The 25,245-nt window shown below is 38.7% G+C and overlaps 1 protein-coding gene across 1 annotated transcript; it reads left to right on the top strand.

The window, feature by feature from the left end:
* Positions 1-20,352: 20,352 nt before the first annotated feature.
* LOC121983150 (probable trehalose-phosphate phosphatase 6) lies at positions 20,353-22,630 on the top strand. The gene is made up of 11 exons (XM_042536112.1): positions 20,353-20,755; positions 20,822-20,962; positions 21,052-21,123; positions 21,214-21,306; positions 21,390-21,443; positions 21,538-21,639; positions 21,755-21,832; positions 21,963-22,032; positions 22,154-22,224; positions 22,305-22,397; positions 22,494-22,630. The coding sequence occupies exons 1-11, from the start codon at positions 20,462-20,464 to the stop codon at positions 22,548-22,550; spliced, it is 1,125 nt and encodes a 374-aa protein (XP_042392046.1). The 5' UTR covers positions 20,353-20,461; the 3' UTR covers positions 22,551-22,630.
* Positions 22,631-25,245: the final 2,615 nt, after the last annotated feature.

Raw genomic sequence — 25,245 nt, 5'->3', positions numbered from 1 at the left:
TTTTCTATAGACGTCGAACCTTATAAACCTTCAAGGTTTTTTCAATCCGCCTTTCGATCGCAAAAAGTAAAAAAAATGGTCTAAATACTATGACTGTTGGATAAGAAGGCTAGAACCTACATCCATCTAATCAACAAACATCTCTTCGGGAATTAAAAGAGATTTGCATGGTCAGGACACATGGCAACATCATACAAAATAACATTTATGATGAATGTGACTAGTGAATCATTACTCTGATACACCATCATGTGCATTATTGTACCTTATCATGCATTTATGGCCTCTAACATTCCCCTTTTCTGAAAAATATAAGTTTCAAATAGAAAAATTAGTGGGATGCTGGCAATAAATTTTCAAAAAGCCAAGCAGAAAAGCTAGAATACTGAGAGATCTAATTAATCGGACTCGCACCTACTTCAACTAGACTTGAATGAGAGGCTTGTGATATGATGAATAGGGAAAGGGTCATCCCCGGAGGCTAGTGTTGTGGTTTGCCTAATGTGGTGTGTGTTTAACACATTTCGCAAAACATGCAACGGAAGCAAAAGGACGATAATAAAACTAATTTTATTACACGACACACATCACATGCATGCAAGATACAACTCACACATATATAATTGTAAAACAAAACTTTTAAGAATAACAATTATTCTAGGTATACCTTACGGATAATGCGAAGGGAAAAGGGCATCAACTTAACAACATCCACGAACCTCGCCTCTATTCGTATCCATGCCGGGATCTTCAAGATAACTCCGGTGAGCAACAAAGTTCACCTCCGATTGGTACTAGCCAAGCATAGAGGCAATTGTAATCCAAGAAAAGGAAGAAGAAGCAAAGAAGCTTGAGGAAGAAAAAACTGTTAGGTTTTTCGGGCCGCGAAAATCGCTTTTCGCGTCGCGGAAACCCCGAATCACCCAAAGCCGTAGGATCCGTGCAAGGAAAAATTTCGAAAACACAAGTACGAGTTATAAACAATGATCTACAGTAGATCTACAAAAGAAAACACTTTATACCTTTGGTGCGTGCCCTTCGCAATCCCGCAACGTCCAAAGGTAGTCGGATCTCGAGACCGTCAAGCGAACGGTCCTCTAGCGGTATCCACACGAACAAGGAGTGGTCTTCTACCACTCAAAGATGGAGAGGAGAACCCACAAGTGTGCTAGCACTTTCTAGGGCTCTCGGATTAGATCTAAAAGGTGAGAAAAAGAGAGAAGGGAAAAGGAACTCACACACTCTTCTAGGTACTCTCCTTTTGTGATCTTCACACCACCTAGTTGCTTGGAATCAACTCTCACTTCTTCTCCACCATGAAGCCACGACCATCAGCAGGCTAGAGAGAGGGAGAAGCACCCAAGGAAGAAGAAGCATTGAACACCATTCAATTTCCACCAAATGAAAACCTCTCATCACTTAGTGTGGCCGGCCACCACATGTGTAACCCCCACATTAATGTGGCCGGCCACATTAAGAGGATTAATGGTGTGTAACCTCCATGAGGTGGCACACCATTATATAAGGGGATGATATGGCATGCCATGTAGGATGAGTCATCCTCATGATGTGGCAATTCATCAAGTCAAAACTTGATGTGTCAACCTCTATTTGGTCAAGTCAAACTTGACCAATGCTCTTCCTTGTTGAGTTAAATCCAAGCTTTGATTCAAGTCAATTTTAATTTAATGAATCTCAATTCATTAATATAAATTGACTCATGAATCAAATTTAAATTAGACTCATTCAACAATTGAATCTAATTAGATCTAACTCAATAAGTCTAATTTGAATCCAATCTTTGATTTATCATATGAATCTAATCCTATTGGTTCATCATATGAACCTAATCTCCATGCACATGTTCTTTGTGTGTGACCCAATAGGTTCTTGTAACGTTGGCAATGTTATAAACTCCTTTAAAAACATAAGCAATGAGCGGCATCTAGCAATACATCATTGCTACCCAAGTTACAAGAAATGTTGAGATCCAACATCACCTTGTGACTACTAATTGTGACTCCTTACAATATGTGACAAGTGTCCTTCTATCCTAGACATCTAGATTGATCAATGTGAGGCATAGACCGTGTCATCCTCTGACCAATCTAAATCTTGAACTCCAAGTAGACTCACTCAATCAAATGAGCTCAATATCTCATATTGACTCATTTGGGTATGGCCATACACTTCGTGGTCTCACTCTATCAAGAATATCGATGTCTCTCCCATCATATAGGAGGGATAGATCTCATCTACATCACTCACATCCTTCTGCATAATTTGTTATATACCCAGTAATCGCCTTTATAGTCCACCCAGTTACGGGTGACGTTTGACGAAACTAAAGTACATAACTTCTTATGTAGGGATCCACAGTGACTTCAGGTCTAAGGACTAATAGTCATACTAATAGCCACATGAGAAAGTATATGACACTCATATAACGATCCATGATACTTTCTCATGGCGGGTCATTCAGTATACATTCTCTAATGCATACCCATGTGTCAGCTTGATATCTCTATATCCATGACTTGTGAGATCAAGTCATCGAGCTGACCTACATGCTAGTCTTATTGTATTAACATTGTCCCTGAATGTTAATACTCGACTAGGAATGATTTAGAGTAGTGTTCCCTATATCATCTCACTATCGATTCAACTAATCGATTGATATAAGTATGAACGTTCTACTCAAGGACGTTACTATACTTATTTTATCTGGCACTAATACAAATAAGCATAATAACCAAAAACCAATGCCTTTATTAATATACAAAAATATGATATACATGAGTCCATACAATCATCAAATGATCGGCTCTAGGGCTCTAACTAACAAAAACTTCCTTTGGCTCTTGTGGTCAGCGATGACAAAGAGAGAGAGAGGAGAGAGAGAGGTTAGGTTTTTCAAAAACCTAAACTATTGAATAATGATTTGGTTATCTTAATTTCCCTTCTATATCAATATATAGTTTCTCTTGATAAGTTGGATTTGAAAGCTCAAACTCAACCCAAAATTTCTTAACCAAAATTTGGTCCATTAACCTTTTGGTTTGGTTCGCAACCAAGACAATTTGATGTAAACCAAACCAATTTAGTTCATTACTAAACCAAATAGGGTCTAACTCTTTCATAAGAGATGTCGCTCATCCTCTCTTCTATTCTAACAAAATATCTTCAATATTTATCATTCGTCTGGTTCAATCAAACATCTCTTGATATAAAAATTAAATTCTCAAACTTATTTTACATCTTTTGGACATATAGTGTGTATAACCCAATAGGTTCTCAGTTTATATTGGTCATATATAATTAACTATTTAATCGTGGATCAATCATGAATGACACATATTAGTACATCATGATCCCTAATTAATCAAAAAAATCATAGTTGATTCCAGAACTAGTTCTGAACCCTTCAGCAGCTATAGTGCGTCGTGTCTTGTACCTTTCACTCATCTTATGCCCACTTAGTTCAAGACATGATCTATGTATCTGCCCCCACTAGATTGATTACATCACTCCTAGCCCAATAATATTAACTCATCCTGTGGATTCAAATTACTCTGACATGTGTCTAAGAGTCTCATACTCTTAACATGTGATGCTTTACAATGATTTTGAGTAACAATCTTGGCAAGTGGTCATAGGATATACATATCCTCACAAGGAGCGGTAAATCCTTTGTGGGTTATTCAAACACCTTTGGGTATTTTGACTTATACCCAATCATCTCGGATCTATACATCCAAGGAGATGATTTGCTTAAGATGTCAAAGTATAAGTCTTCATAACCAATGTGACTTTAATATCTTAAGTCAAAGAAAACTTGTACTTAAGCAGTAGTAAGTACTTCATAGACATATCCATGTACGTATAGAACATATGAAGCCTTACAACAGGTCACTCCAATAAACTAGTTACCATAACTAGTATCCACGTTTAATTCTCGACATCCAATGTCTCTAGCTAGTGAATAACAACAACTTGGTCAAGCTAAGGAGTATAATTTATGCTAGTCTCACAGAATTGATAATGTCCAAATACATCAATTTATTGACTAGGAAATATTTCAATACTTTCATAATCACACATGTAGAGGCGCTCACTAGTTGTGATTTAATTACAAATTCTCTCATGATATGAATTATATTATGAACATTCAGTAAGTGAGTTAAAAATCATTCAAACACATTAGAAATATGCACTCAAATAGTAAATATTTATTTATTGAATTAAATAGTGCAAACCATGAGACAATTGCCTTATGACACCTCTCAAACATAATAGCCAAGGGGTTAATAAGTTGGCATAGGTGGCAGTCAAAGTCCATGGTGGGTCGGAAATCTGAGTAGTCGGCCTAATAAGGCCTCTTTTTCTCGAAAAGCCATGCCGATCATACATGTTCTCCATGGGCCTCATTCTCGGCATGGACCAGACTCACTCGGAGTTAGCTCCCCTCTCTCCCGATCGACCCTATAGATCAGACAGGTTCCCAATGAGCCCCATTACCGGGGTAGACTGGACTCACTCGAAGTTAGCTCCTCTCTCTCCTGATCGACCCCTACCAATTGTACAAGTTCCCAATGAGTCCCATTCTCGGAATGGGCCAGACTCACTCGGGGTTAGCTCCTCTATCTCTCAATCAACCCTACCAATCAAGCAGGTTCCCAATGAGCTCCATTCCCGACACTGACAGGACTCACTCGAGACTTAACTCCCCTCTCTCCCGATTAGCTCTGTCGATCGGACATGTTCCCAATGTGCCCCATTCTCGGCTCGGAATGTCTTTACTCGGGATTCTGTTCCTACTTTCCCGATTAGCCCTGCAGATCAGACAATCTCTCCATGGCCCAATGCTTTAGTCCTAGCTCAGACCAGACTCACTCGAGGTTCTGCTCGCCCTTTTCCCCCTTGATCCATTTTGATGATTGGACATGCCATAAAAGAGTCAATAATGACTTGCTGGTTTGCTCATAAAACCCTACTTCCTTAAGGATATCGCTATGGCGCAGTTAGACCCTACACAGAAATAGGCTCTCTAAGAACCTCATCTCCTAGCTAATAGCCGAAGAGACCTCCCAGCCTTAAAGTCCAGTTACTTCCATTAATATATAACGTGAGTTTATCAGAGGATCATATCTATGTATAGATACTTACACAATACACCTTCTCCATACTGATGTGATTGATGGATGAGATATAAGCATAATGATGGGGCAGGTTGATTGACTGCAAGATAATGCCTCATTAATGCAAAGATTGTGAGAGACATTATGTAAGGGGATCCTTCTCCATTGGCACAGGTATGCATGTGCAATTACATACTTCATCTCCTTCTACTTGTTGTTTACTTTGCGCCACCATCATTTTCTGACTTAATTGTTGGAGTAGCTGCACCAGGGACCCTCTCCTTGGCTCTCTTACTGATGATTTCCTTCTTGCTTAGGAGTTCTTGGAGTCATCAATCTGCACACCGCATTATCGGAGTTCTTAGAGTTGTCAATCTGTGCGCCACATCACTGTTGGTCCACCCTCACACCTTCCAGATAGAATCATATATCAAGTTACATTCAACCACCTTAAGAAGCAAAACATATGTGTTTGGACCTTTCTAAACATCATTTCGACATTTGGTATGCCTCCTTCATATTAACACCTATTTCAAGTTTGTCAAATCAAATAGAGCATGCAAGAGATATCCAAGAGATGAGCCTTGTTGAGATTGTTGTCTATGTGTTATTGCTATCCAAACCAATCCAATAAACTAGTAATTGTGGCAAATTTTGGGCTGATATTGAGTGAACTTCACACCTTATCTCATAGTGGTTTGATTGTTGAACAATCAAAGAAAATATGGCCCTCTGTCTCATCCATCTGTTGGCACAATAGACAAGTCTTGCAATCAACATATGTCAGCTTGTCCTTAGTCCACACCTTGTGTAAGACCGTTAGATTTGATAGAGGGGGGGGTGAATATCGATTCGAAAATATCGAGTATAAACGCAGCGGAAAAGTAAAATAGACACAATGGTTTTACTTCGTTCGGAGCCTGTGACGACTCCTACTCGAAGGCCCGTGGTCCTTGACCACTTTCGTTGGGCAATCACTAGCAATTCGAAATGATGATTACAAAAGAACCGTACAGGGAATGCTAATGAAAACTAAAAACAAATACCGACAAAAAGGGAAAAGAACGGAGCGTAGTGTCGGAGCTTTGTTGGCGTCGCACTGAACGTCGAGCAGCAAGACCAGCAGTAGAAGAGTTCTCAGCTTGATTGATTGATTCTGAAGCTCCTGCCTGGGGCTTCTTTTATATGCTGTTCCGGGCGCCTGGATTCCTTCCGGGCGCCTGGAATGTGACGTAGCTGCTCAAACCGAGATGCTCCACGTGGCGACGACTTGGCTGGATAGAATTCGCCTTCCGGGCGCCCGGATCCCTTCCGGGCGCCCGGACCTCCGGGCGCCCGGACCACCTTGTTCCAGAAAACTCCCTTTTCCTGCAAAACAAAGTTAGTCCGAGGCAAATATACATCCTGTAAAACAGATTGTTAGCACAGTTAAAGTTCAACAGATGGATAAAAAGAGTATGACTTAGATTCCGTCTTTCCGAGACCGGAATCTAGTCACGATCTCGACTTAGACATCCGAAATGGATCTAAGCCTGATCGACGCCTAATGTCCCCTTCCCGGGAACGCGTCCTCACAGTCACTCCCCTCCAGTGACTTACCTGCCAGACGTCCGGTCAGCCCGTCGACCCGTCTGGACTTCTCGCCAGCTATCCGGTCAGCCCGTCGACCTAGCTGGACTTCTCGCCAAGCGTCCGGTCAGCCCGTCGACCCGCTTGGACTTCTCGCCAAGCGTCCGGTCAGCCCGTCGACCCGCTTGGACTTCTCGCCAGCTATCCGGTCAGCCCGTCGACCTAGCTGGACTTATCCTGCACACTCGATCAGAGTGTTAGATAACAACGAACCTAACTTAACCTGATTTGTCATTCATCAAAACCTGAGTTAGACCGTTAGTGCTAACTGCACCAACAATCTCCCCCTTTTTGATGGAATGACAACCTGGTTAAGTTAGTGATAAATATATGCAGAAATCAAGCATGATTTTCGAGGTTTTTAAGGTTTTAAGTTAGTTTTTCAAGTTGGCATTTAGTTGTTCTAACTTAACCACCTAACCCTCCCCCTTTGGCATTCATCAAACAAGACACAAGGGTGAACAATCATAGTGTAGAGTTATTGTAAAAATCTGAGTTTGGTTCAAGAAAACAATTTTCAAAGTTAATCAAGCTAAATTTGAAAAATTAAGGCTAATTTGATAAAAGCGAAATTTGGAAAGTTTAATTTTCAATAGTTAACTTTTAAAATCAGGTTTGAAAATTAGGTGGGATTAAACTTCCAAGTTTTTCAAATACTTAGTTAAATTTTAACTCTTTGTAAACTGATGTTCAACCACAAGTTAGTTTTTCAAACACATAACATTTTAATTAATTTCTCCCCCTGAACTTGATACTAAAATTTAAACAGCTGTCTAACCAATTAGTTACTAACTAACTATCAGAAAATAGTAATTTTCACTTGGTTAGTCAGATTAAGTTGATTATAAGCAGTCAGTGTTTGACTTAACTGATGAACTTAATCTGATTACTGTCTGATTTGTATTTAACGTCCAGACTTATGCTGATGCACTGAGATAAGCATCTTAAGTCCAGACAGTTGGCCTATGCATCTCACCCCTTTCTATGTTTGTCAAACACACGCAAGGTAAACCTAAGGTGTTGGTGAGATGCTCAAAAACTAGCCCTATGGGTGCATGCTTTCTATGGATTCCAAGCTAGTCTAAGGCCAAAACCGTTTTTGAAAGTCTAAAAGTGGAAGGTTTTGTAAACAAACAAATTTGACTTATAATTTGAAAGAGTGATTTTTGAAAATAATTTTGAAATTTAAAATTCCTAGTCTATTGAGCACATTCCTAATTTTCGGCGTAAGTTGCTAAACTCACTTTCAGGGAGTGGTTTTGTGAAAATGTCAGCTAAATTTGATTTGGACTCAATGTATTTGAGTTCAATATCACCTTTAGTAACATGATCCCTAATAAAGTGGTGCCTAACTTCAATATGTTTGGTTCTTGAATGATGCACAGGGTTCTTGGTTAAGTTAATTGAACTTATATTGTCAATTAATACTTTTACATTTGTAATGTTTAAGTTGAAATCTTTTAGAGTATGCATCATCCATAGTAATTGTGCAACACATTCACCTATAGCTATGTATTCTGACTCAGTTGTAGATAGAGCAACACAATGTTGCTTTCTACTAAACCAGCTAACAAGTGATGAACCTAATAATTGGCATCCTCCACTTGTGCTCTTGCGGTCTAATTTACATCCAGCATAATCTGAGTCAGAATATCCTATTAGTTCAAAATTATTGGTTCTAGGATACCAAATTCCTACATTTGTTGTTCCTTTAAGATATCTAAAAATTCTTTTAACTTGTGTCAAGTGGGATTCCTTAGCACAAGTTTGGTATCTAGCACACATACTAACTGCAAATAAAATATCAGGTCGGCTTGCAGTTAAGTACAGTAGGCTACCTATTGCACTCCTATAATATTTTAGGTCAACTGATTTTCCATTTGGGTCATTATCTAAGATTGTGTTCACTGCCATAGGTGTTTTTATTTCTTTTATATTTTCCATTCCAAATTTTTTAAGTAAGTCTTTAGTGTATTTGTGTTGATAAATGTAATTTCCCTCATTTGTTTGTTTGATTTGTAATCCTAAAAAATAAGTTAATTTTCCTACTAGGCTCATTTCAAATTCTTTTTCCATTAGATTAATAAATTCCTCTAAAAAAATCTGAATTTGTTGAACCAAATATTATATCATCTACATAAATTTGTGCAATAAATATGTTTGAATTCAATGATTTAACAAACAAGGTTGGGTCAATTTGACCTTGTTTGAATCCTTTAGATGTTAAGTAGGATGTTAGCCTTTCATACCATGCCCTGGGTGCTTGTTTAAGTCCATATAATGCTTTCTTTAACTTAAATACATAATCAGGGTGTTCTAGACTTTCAAACCCAGGAGGTTGACCTACATAAACTTCTTCTTTTATTAGTCCATTGAGAAAGGCAGACTTAACATCCATTTGGTATAGTTTGAACCCCTTATGGGCTGCATAACTTAGTAACATTCTAATGGATTCTAATCTGGCTACTGGGGCATAGGTTTCATCATAGTCAAGTCCTTCAACCTGACTAAACCCTTTGGCAACTAGCCTAGCCTTATTTCTAGTGATTTCCCCAGTTTCACTTAATTTGTTTCTAAATACCCATTTTGTTTCTATTATTTTCTTGTTCTTAGGTGATGGTACTAGGTCCCAAACTTCATTACGCTCAAATTGGGCTAGTTCTTCTTGCATGGCTATAATCCAGTCTGGGTCTAGTAGGGATTCATCTATAGTTTTGGGTTCTATCTTTGAAATCAAGGAGATTTGACTCAAGTTCCTAAAAGATGATCTGGTTTGAACCCTTAGGTCTGGGTCACCAATTATTTGATTGGTTGGATGGTTGGGATTCACTCTTATGGTTCTAGGGGGTTCATTTTCTTGATGTTGTTCCTCTTCTTTATGACTTAGAGTTTGGTTGGTTTCTGGAACAAATTCAGGTGGTTGTGTAAGTTCTAAGTTTTGTTTAGTTTCTTCAAATTTTACATTAGTAGTTTCTTCAATTTTTAAGGTAACCTTATTGTAAATTCTATAGCCTCTACTATTTAGGGAGTATCCTACAAAGATTCCATTTTCAATTTTAGAGGAGAATTTTCCTAAGTGTTCTCTTGTATTTAAGATGAAAACTGGGCACCCAAACACTTTAAAATATTTTATATTGGGTTGTTTATTATAAAATATTTCGAAGAAGATTTTGTTATGGGTTTTATTTATTGTTGTTCTATTCTGAACATAGCAGGCTGTACTGACAGCTTCTGCCCAAAGGTATTTAAGTAGGTTATACTCATTTAACATTGTTCTAGAGGCTTCAAGTAAGGTTCTATTTTTTCTGTAACGACCCAATTTTTCCCATTTCAAGTTCTAAAGGGGCCATAAAAATATTTGGAAATGCCTTTAAAATATTCTAGAGATTTTTAGAGTATTTTTACGTAATTTTTGGAGGTCGTTTAGTATTTTTACAAAACCAAAGAAGTTTAAGCAAAAAGTGTTGGAGAAGAGGTTCGAACCCGCGACCTCGGGTCGGACCAAACCAAGCCAAACCGGCCTGACCAGCTGGGATAAGAGATTTATGTTAATCTCAAAGAGAGTTAAATAAGGTTATAGTATAGTTGAGTTATATCCGATTACTTATAAAAGGAAATAAGTTTTGGGATTTTAAAAAAACCTAACTTCTTCTCTCTAAATTCTCCTCCGCCTTCTCTCGCGCGACAGCGGCGGCTCGGGCGAAAAACACATCGAGGCGACGGCGCTAGGGTTCCTCTTCGGCGCCGACGAAGGCTTCTTCCGGTCGGCCTTCACCCGTGCATGATCACCGCGACGAAGGGAACTTGGGAACACCAAGAAGCTGCCGAGATTGAAACTTCACCGAAACCCTAGACCTTCTCCTTTGGTTGTAAGTCCAAGAAGGCATAGTAAGTACTACTCACCTGCGGTAGGAGTTGTTTCGAGTTTTGCTTCGATTTTTTTTGCTTTCGGAATTGAAGTTGTATGGATTTTGAAGTCTTTTGATTTCTGCCGTGAGCTCTTTGAGAAGGGATTGGGGTTTTTGTTTGATGATACTGCCGTAAGAGAAGGGTTGGGGAAATAGAAGGAGGAGATTTCTTAAGTTTTGTTCCTGGTTGTGTGGAATTGCCATGGTTAGTGTCGTTGCTCAATTTTCTCTCCTTGCTGTCACAATGAACATGAGATGTTATGTGCCGTGTAGTGCTAGGTAGGTTGAATTCTTCAATTCTTCCATGCTTTGTGGAGATGCCATTTCCGGATTGTGTATATGTATTCTTGGAGTTTAGTTTTGTTGCCAAGCAATGAGCATGAATTAGTTAGATACTTTCGTGGCTTAGTTTAGCATTTCAGCTGCAGATTTCTTGCTAAGATCCGAACAAGAATAGCCCCTAGATTTCAGATCAGCTTTAGACTCTTCTTCTTGCTGGGTTACTAAGTAGGAGTGGTATTCTTTTGATATGCAGCCCTAAACTTGTTTATTTCCAGCAACCGGGCATGAAAACTTCTTTTCACAGCAGTAGAGTTTTATTCCAATGAGCAGATTGCTAATTTTTCTATTAGTAAAACTTGAGTGGTATTGTTTAGTTTTTCCCTTTGCTATTGAACATGCATGATCGGACTTCATGTACTATTTCTTTGCTATAGATTTAAGCAGGAGCAGTAGTTGAATGTGTTTAACTTTCACAGCTTGATCTTCACAGTATGCTTAACTTGATTCCATTGCGTGCCTAGTAGTTAAATCTATTCTTACAGCATGTTTAGAAAGCCTAAAATCACCTTCCTTTGCTCTATTATATGGCATGATTAGTAAGTTCAAAGTCACTCTCCTTGATTTGGTTTTATAACATGCTAGAGGGTTCAAACTGATTTCCCTAGTGTATTTGTATATAGCATGCTTAGTTAATTGTAATCTTATACCTGTTAAATACATTTACAGGACTCTAATAAACTCTAATAAAAGAGTATGAGAAGTATGAGTCAAGAAAAAGACTAAAGTCTAGTTAAAAAGAGATAACAAGTAAGTAAAGCAAGAGGCTAGTACCCGACATCCAAGAGCTTGTCGTTAAACAAATCCAGGTGACCATTTCCGAGGTCTTGGCCCTGGTAGACCGAGGTCTGCTCTTTTAGGATTGGTGGCTCGCAACCCCAACCTATTAGGGAACGCGCATGAGTTGGTACTAGGCCTGGGCCCAAGAAAAGAAAACCAAAGAAAAGAAAAGTTAAGAAAGAAAGAGAGAAGAAGTGAGTAAAAGATAGGAATTAAAAGATTAATTTCTAACACAAGGATATAAGAAATGAAACAAGTTACATGCTTAGAATAAATAAGAATGGTTAGTTTCTTTAATTCTAAGTTTACATAGTTAGTTTCTTGTTATTCTGCTTGATACTGAGTATGTTTTGTATCTAGTTCATTTTCTGTATACCATGAGCATATGCAGATAGTTTTAGTATTTCAGTTTCAGTACTTATGCATTTCATTTATGCATTTCGAGTTTTGTGAGATAGATTAGTACTTACTAAGCGTTTTCGCTTATAGATCTTGTTTTCTTTCCTCCTACTGCAGATAAAGGAAAAGCTAAGATATGAAGGGAGGCGACAGGGTGGTGGTGATGATGGATGTGTGTGGTGGCTGAACTATGGAGGGATCCAGAGGGGACTAGCAAGACTTATTCATTTAGAGTTTATGTCTAGTTCATTTTCCTTATTTCCATTATGAAACCATGAGTTTATGCTTGAGTTTGAAGTGCATTGTAGCTTGTTATGCTTTGTTCTGAGAGTTTTGAGTTTAATTCTTATTGCTAGTTTAGTTTTTGATTAGAATATGATTTATTAATGCGTGGTTGTGAAGTATATTGTGATCCAGCCGCATGTGGCTGTGTATATCTTTTATGTATTGTGGATTTGGTCACCGGTACAGGGGAGACTCTGCCGAATTTTTCGGTGGGAATCCCTCTGAACCGTGATAAATCTAAGTGTCGCTAATAATAGCATAAGTGACACTAGTAAGAAGAGTAGGAGTTAGGTAACGGTCGCCCTTAGAGAGTAGTAGTAAGAAAGGGTAGTTGTGACATTTTCTCTCTACAATCCCATTCTGTTGGGGGGTTTTAGGACATGAAAATTCATGATGGTAACCATTTTTAAGGCAAAAACTGTTAAATTTGTGATTTTTAAATTCTCCCCCGTTGTCACTCCTGATTCTTTTGATTTTAATCCCTTTTTCATTTTCAATTTGTTTGCAGAAGTTTATAAAGATTTCACAAGTTTCATCTTTATGTTTTAAGAATTTTACCCAAGTAAACCTAGAATAATCATCTATAATTACTAAACAATATAAGTTTTCATTTATGGATTTGACTCCATGGGAGTCAAAAAGGTCTAAATGTATAAGTTCTAATATTGAGTTCGTTTGTGGTTGATTTGTTTGTTTGTGAGTGGATTTAGTTTGTTTGCCTTGTTGACAAGCATTACATATGGTTGAATCTAAGTTAGGTAATTTTGGTAAACCCCTCACAAGTCCATTTAGTTTGCTTATATTTCGAAAATTGGTGTGTGACATTCTTCTATGCCATAACCATATTTCTTCTTTTTGTGTTAAATAACACTTATTGGAAGAAGTGGTTAAGTTGATGGCATAGATGTTGTCTTTTCTAAAACCTTTTAGGCTTATGGTAGGATTATCTAGATGTTTGATTAAACACTCTGTGGCTAGAAATTTGACCTTATACCTAGTATCACACAATTGACTTATGCTTGGAAGATTATATTTAAAATTTTCAACAAGTAAAACATTTGTAATTATAAAGTCTATTTTTAATTCAATATTACCTATACCAATTACCTTGAGTTTGTCGTTGTTTCAAAGGCAATTGTTCCTAAGCTTTTGTAAGTGAGTTGCGTGAACTTGGTGTGATCTCCGGTCATATGTTTGGAGCAACCACTATCCAAAATCCACTTGGTTTCCTACAGTAAGTGGGATTTAACGTTAGTCCTTTTAGTTTTAAATTTTAAAATTGAAATTTTTAAGTTAAAATTAAAATTTTGAAATTAATTTTTAAGTTTAAAATTAAAATTTTGAAATTAATTTTTAAGTTTAAAATTAAAATTTTGAAATTAATTTTTAAGTTTAAAATTTAAATTTGAAATTAATTTTTAAGTTTAAAATTAAAATTTAAAATTAATTTTTAAGTTTAAAATTAAAATTTGAAATTAATTTTTAAGTTTAAAATTAAAATTTGAAATTAATTTTTAACTTTAAAATTAAAATTTGAAATTAATTTTTAACTTTAAAATTAAAATTTGAAATTAATTTTTAAGTTTAAAATTAAAATTTGAAATTAATTTTTAAGTTTAAAATTAAAATTTGAAATTAATTTTTAAGTTTAAAATTAAAATTTGATATTAATTTTTAAGTTTAAAATTAAAATTTGAAATTAATTTTTAACATTAAAATTAAAATTTGAAATTAATTTTTAAGTTTAAAATTAAAATTTGAAATTAATTTTTAACTTTAAAATTAAAATTTGAAATTAATTTTTAAGTTTAAAATTAAAATTTGAAATTAATTTTTAACTTTAAAATTTAAGCCTTATTCATCTCACCCGATCTATATTATCAATTAGGGAATCCTATGATTTTGTGAGATGAAATTAGTTTGATTACAGAGTTTTGGTTTAACTTATGTTAGATTCAGACTTAGCTTTGGTTTCCACAAATAGGTATTTTTCGGATAAACTTCTAAGCTTGGTGAGTCACATGGACATCATTAGAAGTAACCAACCTTTCGAGGTTTTCCGAATAGTCCTATCCACGGAACTTAGTACTAAATCTTGGTGTAACTGGTTAGGATTCGTTTAAGGGTAGCTTCGGTCAGTTCCACTTGGCCAAATGCACCAGATCGAAGCCATATCTTTCTAGACATGCGATGCCCAAGCTTCCCTAACGTACTATCATCCAAAAACTTCACCAGTACCATGAGTCAAGTTAAACTTGGTCTCTTTTTAACTAATCCTAATTACCCTGCCGGGTTAGTTTGTTTTGGGTTACCCTGTCGGGTAGGTTAGTTTTGGAGGTGCCAGCTATTCTGGAGCCTCCCCCTGAATTATTGGCCATTAATTTAGATTTTGGTTTTAGGTTTGTGTCGATTCTTTTTATAGTTATGGTTAACTTGGTGATAATTTTGTTGATTTTTAAAATGTTTAGATTTTGAATTTGATTTAGGTTTGTATTTTGGATTTTGGTTTGGTTTATTCGATTTTATATAATGTATTTTTTCTTTAGGTATATAATATTGATTAAGTCCTACTTGCGTGGTCAGACACACTTTTGGAACCCAAGCTAGATTGGTTGATTTATATTGGGTTATTAATGATTTGAAGGTTTTATTTGAATTCGACTTATATCCTAATCCGGTTTTATTATAACATGCTTTTTGATTATTTAGGATCAAGTCTAGATTTTTTGATCTTGTTGTGAATTTTTCTAACATTTTTTTTAAATTGTTAATCTCATTTTTTAATGATAAATTCTCCTCCTCAAGTGTTAGATCTTGAGTTGGATTTGAATTTTTGATTTGTTCCTTGAGGTTTTGATTTTCCTCAAGAAGTGATTTGTTTTCATTTTCTGCTTTAGTTAATTTACTATTTAAACAGGAAATAATTCTAAAAAAAATTTGTTTAAATTAAAATATACCTCATTCGAGTCTTCGGAAACGAGTACGGACTCGTGGCTTGTTTTGGGTTCAGACCCGTCTTCATCTTCTGACTCGTCTTCTGTTTTAGCTTCGTGGGCCATCAGTGCGAGGTGGCTCTGATGTTTCTGCTCTTCTTCTTCCGATTCGTCCGAGGAGTCGTCCCACGTTGCTTTGAGTGCCTTCTTTTTGGTTGGCTTCGGTTTGTCGAACTTCAGTTTTGGGCATTCGTTCTTGTAGTGTCCCTTTTTATTGCATCCGTAGCAAGTCACGTTCTTTTGTTCTGAGGGAGAACTGATATTTTGAAGGTCCTTTTTGCTGAAGCTCCTTTTTCTCCTGGTGAACATTTTTCTTACCAAGTTCACCAGGTGTTCTTCGTCTTCAGAATCTTGATCGGAGTCTTCTTCAAGTTCAGGCTTGCTTTTCTTTTCTTTGGAGGAACCTGCAAATAAGGCTATACCTTTCTCGGCTCCAGCATTAGTTTGTTCGTGTAATTCCAATTCACAGAAAAGTTCATCTAACTTTAACTTAGAGATATTTTTAGAAATTTTGTAGGCATCCACAATTGATGCCCACACACTATTACGTGGAAAAGCGTTTAATGCGTACCTTATTAAGTCTCTGTTTTCCATCTGATGGCCTATCGCATGAAGCCCGTTGAGGATGTCCTTGATCCTCGCGTGAAGCTGATTCGCCGTTTCACTTTCCTGCATTTTTATATTAAAAATTTTATTTAAGAGCAAGTCTCATTTGGTTACCTTGGCGTCGCTCGTTCCCTCGTGCAGCTCGATCAACTTGTTCCATAGCTCTTTAGCGTTCTTGTGTGGACCGACTCTGTTTAGTTCTTCTCTTGTCAATCCGCACTGTAGAGTGTTGATTGCTTTATTTTCGGTTGACGCCTTCTTCTTCAAGTCAGCTGTCTAGTCTTCAGGATCCAGTATATTCCCGGAGGTGTCTGCCGGAATCTTGTAGGGTCTCGTAACGCTCATCCATTGGTCGAAGTCTGTTTTGAGGTAAACCTCCATGCGCTTCTTCCAGTATGGAAAGTCGTCCCCGTTGAAGAGTGGAGGTCGTACTGTGCTGAATCCTTCTTGTTGGGACATTCTGTGCACAGGTAAATAACCAAAAAAATATCCCAAGACTTGGTCTTGGATTAGTAGTGCGGGAAGAGAAAAATAGAAAAAAAATCTAGATTCGTGTTGCACTAATTTAAGTTAAACATACACCAGTTTTAGAATTAATTGAAAGAAAAAAAATTCACCCCCTGTCTGATTGGTGGTTGCACCAAATCAGAGCGGTATCCGCTCTGATACCACTTGTAAGACCGTTAGATTCGATAGAGGGGGGGGTGAATATCGATTCGAAAATATCGAGTATAAACGCAGCAGAAAAGTAAAATAGACACAATGGTTTTACTTCGTTCGGAGCCTGTGACGACTCCTACTCGAAGGCCCGTGGTCCTTGACCACTTTCGTTGGGCAATCACTAGCAATTCGAAATGATGATTACAAAAGAACCGTACAGGGAATGCTAATGAAAACTAAAAACAAATACCGACAAAAAAGGGAAAAGAACGGAGCGTAGTGTCGGAGCTTTGTTGGCGTCGCACTGAACGTCGGCAAGACCGTAAAGAGTTCTCAGTTGATTGATTGATTCAAGCTCTTGCCCGGGCTTCTTTATATCTTTGTTAGGCGCTGGATTCCTTCCGGCGCACGGAATGTGACGAGCTGCTCAAACCGAGATGCTCCACGTGGCGACGACTTGGTGGAGATGAATTTGCCTCCCGGGCGCCCGGACCTCCGGGCACCCGGATCCCCTCCGGGCGCCCGGACCACCTTGTTCCAGAAAACTCCATTTTCCTGCAAAACAAAGTTAGTCCGAGGCAAATATACATCCTGTAAAACAGATTGTTAGCACAGTTAAAGTTCAACAGATAGAAAAAAAGAGTATGACTTAGATTCCGTCTTTCCGAGACCGAAATCTAGTCACGATCTCGACTTAGACATCCGAAATGGATCTAAGCCTGATCGACGCCTAATGTCCCCTTCCCGGGAACGCGTCCTCACAGTCACTCCCCTCCAGTGACTTACCTTACTTACCTGTCAGACGTCCGGTCAGCCCGTCGACCCGTCTGGATTTCTCGCCAGCTATCCGGTCAGCCCGTCGACCTAGCTGGACTTCTCGCCAAGCGTCCGGTCAGCCCGTCGACCCGCTTGGACTTCTCGCTAAGCGTCCGGTCAGCCCGTCGACCCGCTTGGACTTCTCGCCAGCTATCCGGTCAGCCCGTCGACCTAGCTGGACTTATCCTGCACACTCGATCAGAGTGTTAGATAACAACGAACTTAACTTAACCTGATTTGTCATTCATCAAAACCTGAGTTAGACTGTTAGTGCTAACTGCACCAACACCTTGTTGTTTGCAAGCTGCCAAATGAAAAATCTATGCTTTGGCATGAGGAATGCCTTCCACATTATTGCTGGTCACTCCTTTGTGCTCCGTGGTTTGAAGAGATTGTAACTAGCCCTAACACCACTTTGCAGCTTGGAATCGAACTTGCCAACAAGTTGGTTAGTGGCAGCTTGAGTAGAGCTAGCGATGAGCATGATCTCTTGGTAGATCTATTATAGTTTCCTGACGAGTGGGTTGTCTGATGCCTTGTCTCGCCACTGCCATAGGTTGGTGTGCTGGAGGTACTGATGATGAACCCATCAGACCTAAAGTGAGTCCTTTTCCCGTTGAATATTCCATAAGGACTTGGATAAAAGGGGTGAATTCCAAGTTCGTAAGTTGCACAGTTAGTATTCACCTTCATCTTTTACTACACATTACCACCCAAGAGATGGGTGAATGCTTGAAGGACCAAACGAAGGAGCGGCAAATTGCATATATCTTATCTATTACTGCACACAAAACCAATAAAATGGAAAGTCAAAAACATTTGATACCTTGGGGCATTGTCTTTACCAATTCAAGCTTGCGTGTGTAAGACAAAGTTTGCTTGGGCCAAGAAGCTAGTCTCCGCATAATAACCTCCGTCAAAGGCCCATAGTTGCTACGTGAAGCTTTTCCGCTGCAAGAGGAATACCAAGGTAGCGGAATGGGAACTCCCGTGCTGAAACCCAGTGATTTCAAGCAGTCGAGTTGTTGCACGATGGCTAACTCTAGCCATGCATAAGTTGGACTTGCCAAAATTAGGGAGAAGACTAGCCTGCTATCCAAAGTTCGCCAAACAACTTGTTATCGCTGTAATCATCGACTCATCAGCCCACCCAAAGAGGAGTAAGTATCTCTATATGCTAAGTGATTAATTCTCGCCCTAGTGCACATGAGGTGAGAGTGGAAGCCACGTTGTACTGAGGTAGCGTGGCCTTCAGCGCCCTTGAAAAGATCTCCAAATATAGTCCAAAGAGGAAAGGAGAGAGTGGGTCCCCTTGTCGCAAACCCTGCTGCTCTTTGAAAAATTCATACATAACACCATTGATGCCCACCGAGTAGGAGACGGTGGTGGTACACTCCTGATCAATCCATTCAACGAACTATTGTGAGAAATCAAAATCTTGAAGAGCGACAAGTAAAAATGATGAATCCATCGAGACAAACACCTTTTGGAGGTCCACTTTGAGTACATACCTTGGGGAGGTTTTTTCCCATGCATATTTTGGTAATAATTCCTATTCAAGGTGAATGTTTTCAATGATGGAGTGATCTTCAACATATACAGCCTGTGCTAGATCAAGTAGACTAATTACTTCTCGCGGCCATTTTGCCAATACCTTAGAAATTATCTTGTGCATCATCGTGTAACATGAGATCGGACGGTAGTCGGTGACATTTGGTGCATGGTTGACTTCGAAACCAACACGATCAACGTGTGATTAGTAACTGTCTAGTTGTCAAGAATTCCTAGATAGATTTGTACAAATATGTGTGCACCATTCTCCATATTGTCTTGAAGAAGTTTAACCCATATCTATTTGGTCCTTGGTCCGGAGCTCGAACACTCCCAATGTCGAAGAGGCAGTCCATATCTCCTCAGAAGTGATTAGACCTATGAGGTTTTGATGTTGCAATTCTATGAAGACAGGACCTGCCCAATTCTACAAACAATTCACTATTGTGCTCAAAAACCTAAAATTTATCCGTAAGCTCCCTAACCAGTGGCGGATCTAGGGGAGAACGGGGGTGTGCATCATCTTGCTCTCGGAAAATTCCACCAGTATATTACAGTCCGAGGGATAACGATAAGGAAGACAAACTCTAGCTCTCTTCTTTAAACACCCTCTTCCTTTTTTTTTTTTATCTGAATCCGCCACCGTCCCTAAACCCTAAATCCGCCACTGTCCCTAAGACTTGTACCCTAAATCCGCCACCGTCCCTAAGACTTGTGATGTTGTACTCGAACGGCTCACTGAATTTTTCTCTAAGTCGATTCACGTGTGTGGTGTAGTAATCCACTCTCTTACCTTTACTGATAAAGGAACTTTAGATTTTTCACTTCGCAAAAGTAGCACTACTTTTGAATAATTTTAAAGTACGAAGTGCCCGTGAGAGAAATTAACAAAGTCAGAATCCTTTTTGTAAATTTTACTTTTACTCTTTTTGTTGTTTTTGTTTTTGTTTTGATAAAAGTGTCGAGGAATTGTTAATGGATGGATGATCAATTATAAGGATGATGTTCATGGAGCACCATTATTAGGGGGCTCAAGTATTTGCGGCTTCCGGGAGTCGACACGTGAGCAGGCTTCGACGGCGACCTGCGCGACGTTGACGACGGCGGAGCAGAGGACCCTGTGTTCCACCGTCCACCTTGGGCCCCACCCCTCTTCGTCGGCTTGTGTGCGGCTCCCTCCCATAAATCCTCCGCCCCCACAACGCCCACTTCCCTCTCCAACTCCCCAATCTCAACAACCTGCGCCGCTTTACCAACCGCCGGAATACTAAAAAACCTGTTTTTAAGCGCCGAGAAAGATCCGATTTTTTTTATCTTCTTCTTCTTGTTTGTGCTTCTGGCTCAATCGTTGGCTTAAATGGCGAACGTTAATGTGGTGGTGCCGGAGGGGCTGCTCCCCGTTACGGTGTCGCCAGCGACGACGGCATCGTCGCCCATGATAGTCTACCCGCCGCCGCGAGGCGGCGGCGCCCCGGCTGGAGCCTCGATCAAGAAGAAGTGCAACTCCCCGATTGAACATGCGGGAGGCTGGACGCACGTGTTGGTGGAATCCATGAAGGCTTCCTCTCCGACCCACTTAAAGGCGGCGGCCGCTCTATCCACGGCAGTCCCTGCCGTCGAGTACGAGATAGACGATAACTCCGCCTGGATGGTAAGAAGAGCTAGCTATACTTTCGAGAGCGCAGTCGTTCAATTAATCAGATTTAATATGGAGCAGATTCAACATCCATCGGCTTTGAGCAAGTTCGAACAGCTCATGATCGCGACCAGGGGCAAGCAAATCGTGATGTTCTTGGACTACGACGGGACTCTGTCTCCCATCGTCGACGATCCCGACTCCGCCTTCATATCTGAAACAGTAAGCTTCACCCTGCATCCTGCTCTTCATTCGACCAAACAACTACATAAGAAAAAAGTTTGATCATCGGTCTGCTGTGTGATCGACAGATGAGAACCGCGGTGAAGGAAGTGGCCAAGTGCTTTCCCACTGCGATTGTCAGCGGGCGCTGCCGGAGCAAGGTACGCAGCGATGCTACTGTATCATGCATGCGCGATTTGTGTATGCAATTCATCTGCTAATCCAGTACTGTCACGTATCTTCAATTTTAGGTGTACGACTTTGTGAAATTGACTGAACTATACTATGCTGGAAGCCACGGAATGGACATCAGAGTTCCCGAAGGAACTAAATACACCAAGAAGGTAGGTAGCCCCTTTTCCTGTCCAAGTTAATTAGCGTCCGTGATTCTTTTTTGTATATATTTGTTTGATTTATTGTGGTTCAGAAAAAAGCTGTTCTTTTTCAACCGGCAAGCGAGTTCTTACCCATTATGAATGAGGTTGGCTGGCTGGTTCTCCTATTTCCAAGTGTTATTGAAATATAAATGTCAGTCAACAACTGCTCTGCATTTGCTTTAATTAATTTCCGACCAGGTTCACAAAACACTGTCGGAGAAGACGAGAACCATTCCTGGCGCCAAGGTGGAGAACAACACCTTCTGTGTGTCTGTCCATTTCAGATGTGTGGATGAAAAGGTCATCGTCGTGACCTCAATTATATCACATGCTCCTCCTCCCATTCCATGAATGGAAACGATGCCTTTTGCCTTAACTGCTCACATAGTTCAACCTCTGCAATCACTTTATGCAGCGATGGGGTCTGCTGGTGGAGCAGGTGCGCGCAGTGTTAAAGGAACACCCCGAGTTAAGGGTCACCCAAGGGAGAAAGGTTTGACTCTGTGCGACAAATTAATCAAAAATTCAACATGGGAGAAAGTGTGAACTTCACATATATATATATATATAGACGTAATTAGTTCTTTGTCTAATGATATTTGTTCCCTTGATCAATCAAACAGGTACTCGAGATTCGTCCGAGTATTAAATGGGACAAGGGGAAGGCCTTAGAGTTCCTGTTAGAAACGCTCGGTAACAAAACGACTGACCATGCCCGAGCTAATTAAATACGCAACGACGAATTGAAACAAAACATTAGCCATATATATACCAACTTTGTTGGCTTCATCTCACTCGCTACTAATCTTCGCAGGCTTAGCTGACTGCCAAAGCGTGGTGCCTGTTTACATCGGAGACGACCGCACGGACGAGGATGCTTTCCAGGTATACACGGACAACGATGTTTAGCATAGCGATAAATGAATGGAAGGGATAACTACGTTGCATGCATGTCTCTTTCCAAGGTGTTACGTGACAGAGGGCAAGGCATTGGAATCCTTGTTTCAGAGTTCCCCAAGGAGACGAAGGCTTCTTATTCCTTGCGTAACCCCGCCGAGGTGAGCTAATGGGATGGCCCCTGTTTTGATCCAACAATATAATCAATGCATCGAGTCTGCAAGCTAAGTTTAATGCGATCGATCTCTTGATTACAGGTAATGGATTTCCTAGTACGTTTGGTGGAGTGGAATCGTCTGTCTGGAACTAAGTAGGAAGTTGCCACCTTTTCTTGCCATTAATTACTCCGTACATTAATCTTATAACCTGTTCTCAGAGAGAGGGGAGAGGGGGATTTCACTTTTCTTTTGCTCCGTTACGTTTTGTGTAAATGGAGATCATATATAAAACAGTATTATAATTAATGACGCCTACTGTTTTGAATTTATTTTGGTAATTAATAGTGTGAATCTATTTTTACAACTAAATGGAAAAGTTTTTAAGTTATGAAAATTGGCAACAAAGCTTAGTTATTAATTTTTTTCCAACAAGTAAACACACACAGTATCCTATGATTGATTGTCTGCCTGCATAAATTAGTTATACTTAATTGTCATAAACTAATTATTTTCTAGAATGAAAATAATGTTTGCCTGTACAATGAAAATGAATAAATAGCCTTATAACAAACAAATAATATCATTAAAAAAGTCTCAGTTGGTCAGCACCTAAGTTTGTTTTAAAAATAAATTAATAAATTTAATTTTATTAATATTAAATATGTTGATAAAATTTAATATTATTACATATCATACTCATTAATTTATGTTTATTAACAATTTTAATAATTTAAAAGAGCTAGACTATGCCTATCCTGGCTCCTTTATTGGTAGGTCAAAGTTATTGGTGCAATTACATTTCAAGCTGATCGTGAGCAATTATTGGTGTTTTGATTTTTTGGTTGGAAGTCAATGTTTAACTTAAGTGATTGAGTTATGTAGTAGGTAAAATTTGATTGGATTCTTAATAATTGGAGAAGTTAAACAGGTGTTTGCATCAAAAAAGTTCAACACGTGTTAAGTCCAAATTTGTAAAAGATGATCAAATACTTGATCTCAATAAAGTTTACCAAATCAAGGTCAATAGATACTAGATAAGTAGAAGTTTTGATAAATCAAAGCTTATCGAATGTTTAATACGTGGAAATCTCAACAAGCAAAGGTTGAACAAATGCTTAGCAAGTGGAAGTCAATATTGCTCGGATGTTTGATAAATAAAAGTCTTTATAATATTTGACAAGGAAGTTTCAAAGACAGCCTCTCAGTAGAGCAAGTCTCAAAAGTAAGGTATCTTAAGAAGGGAAGTCCTAGAGGCAAATCTTTTAGAAAGATGAGGAAGTGTGCAAGAAAATTTAAGTGAGACGAAAGTTTATATATAATTGACTTATATTTTCATCTAAGATAGGGCATCTACCAAATAGACGAGAAGTTGTGTTGGATGATTCATCAAAAATCCAATGCACAGGAAGACCTAACATCTTTGACTTTGATCAAGAGATAACATTCTTTGGCAACAATGCTAACAATGGCTGAACAATGAAATTCAAACAACTAGTGACTTGCATTATATGAAAGGATGGAAATAATAACGATGAAACTTCTCAACCACATCCAAGAAAGTGTAAGAAGAGTTGTATGGAAATAATAATTTGCTTAAAATTATGTACCTGATATGAAATAGTTGGCAAACACATCTACATTAATGTTGTCAACACAAAACTTAAATTATTGGTGCAATGGTACCCTAAATGATTAAGTTTAATATTACATTTTGATGTTTATACAAAGAGTCTAAGTTATGATTGTGATTCTATTTAACATGAAAAACTTGATGAATACACACATGAAAATGACTTGGTATGGCTAAGGTCTCGATTACCCAATGGCTCAAGATACATGGAGATTGAAGAATAGTGGTATAAAACATCAAAGGAAGCTTAAGACGAGAAACATCAAAATACAATTGTGCCTAGAAAGTGGGCTACATCAGCAGGGTGTGATGGATGACACAAGGAGTGAACCTAGTGCTCGAATGCATCCTAGAGAAAAGAAACTTGACAAAAGAAGAGCCTTGTGGTAGAGATAATTATATGGTGAGCTAAGAGTTGCAAGTGCATATACTTGTAAGAGGGTACTTCCCAACATAGGCAAGACTTAATCATTAGGATGATCGTAATCTATAATCTAGTCTATTAGTGATTGAGTCAACTGATGGAAATAAAAAATTCAAGTCTGTTTAAGGTTTTATGATTTGGTTCCATAAACTAATATGAAAATCAATTGATTGATGGTTGAATCGACTAGGCAATTGACTCAAGTCTACAAGAAATGGGAATGTGGTACCCACTTTCTTTTGGAAAAAAACCCTTTTTACCCCTGGAATAATTCCTATTGTAAAGGGTGTGTCCAAAGGTAGTTCGTGGGGTGTGAAAGAGTTGAGGAGTTGTAGCATCTGAAGCTTTGGGATTTGGTTTGTGAAATTATGAAGAGTTTTTCGATTTTGTAATTTCTCTTCTGACAGCAAGTCTGAAGATCACACCGTCACCGATTACAGATCTATGTGAGATCGCTGTAAGTGTTTACCGTTTACGTTTTAATTCATGCATGTAGATTGCAACATTGGTATCAGAGTAGTCTGCATTCTAAAGCATGATGATACATGTTTGAATTATATGATGAGGTTCATATTCTCTGTTCAACCATGAGATTTTATTTTATTTTTTTCTTACCTCTATGTTGAATCCATATTTTTGCCTCACTCTTTGTTCGATCCGTTTGCTGGGTGAAATTGCGACTGAGTCATGATGAGCGACTATTGCCCGGCCCCAATGGAGTTTGTCTCCATCTTGTTCGGCCATGAGTTGAGCACAATGATTGGAAAAATATGACTACGTGCTATGATTTTCCCTCA

Source organism: Zingiber officinale, chromosome 5A (genome assembly GCF_018446385.1).
Source record: "Zingiber officinale cultivar Zhangliang chromosome 5A, Zo_v1.1, whole genome shotgun sequence".
Classification (NCBI taxonomy): domain Eukaryota; kingdom Viridiplantae; phylum Streptophyta; class Magnoliopsida; order Zingiberales; family Zingiberaceae; genus Zingiber; species Zingiber officinale.
The sequence above is the reverse complement of the archived record's forward strand: the minus strand, read 5'-3'. Positions and strand labels throughout refer to the sequence as shown.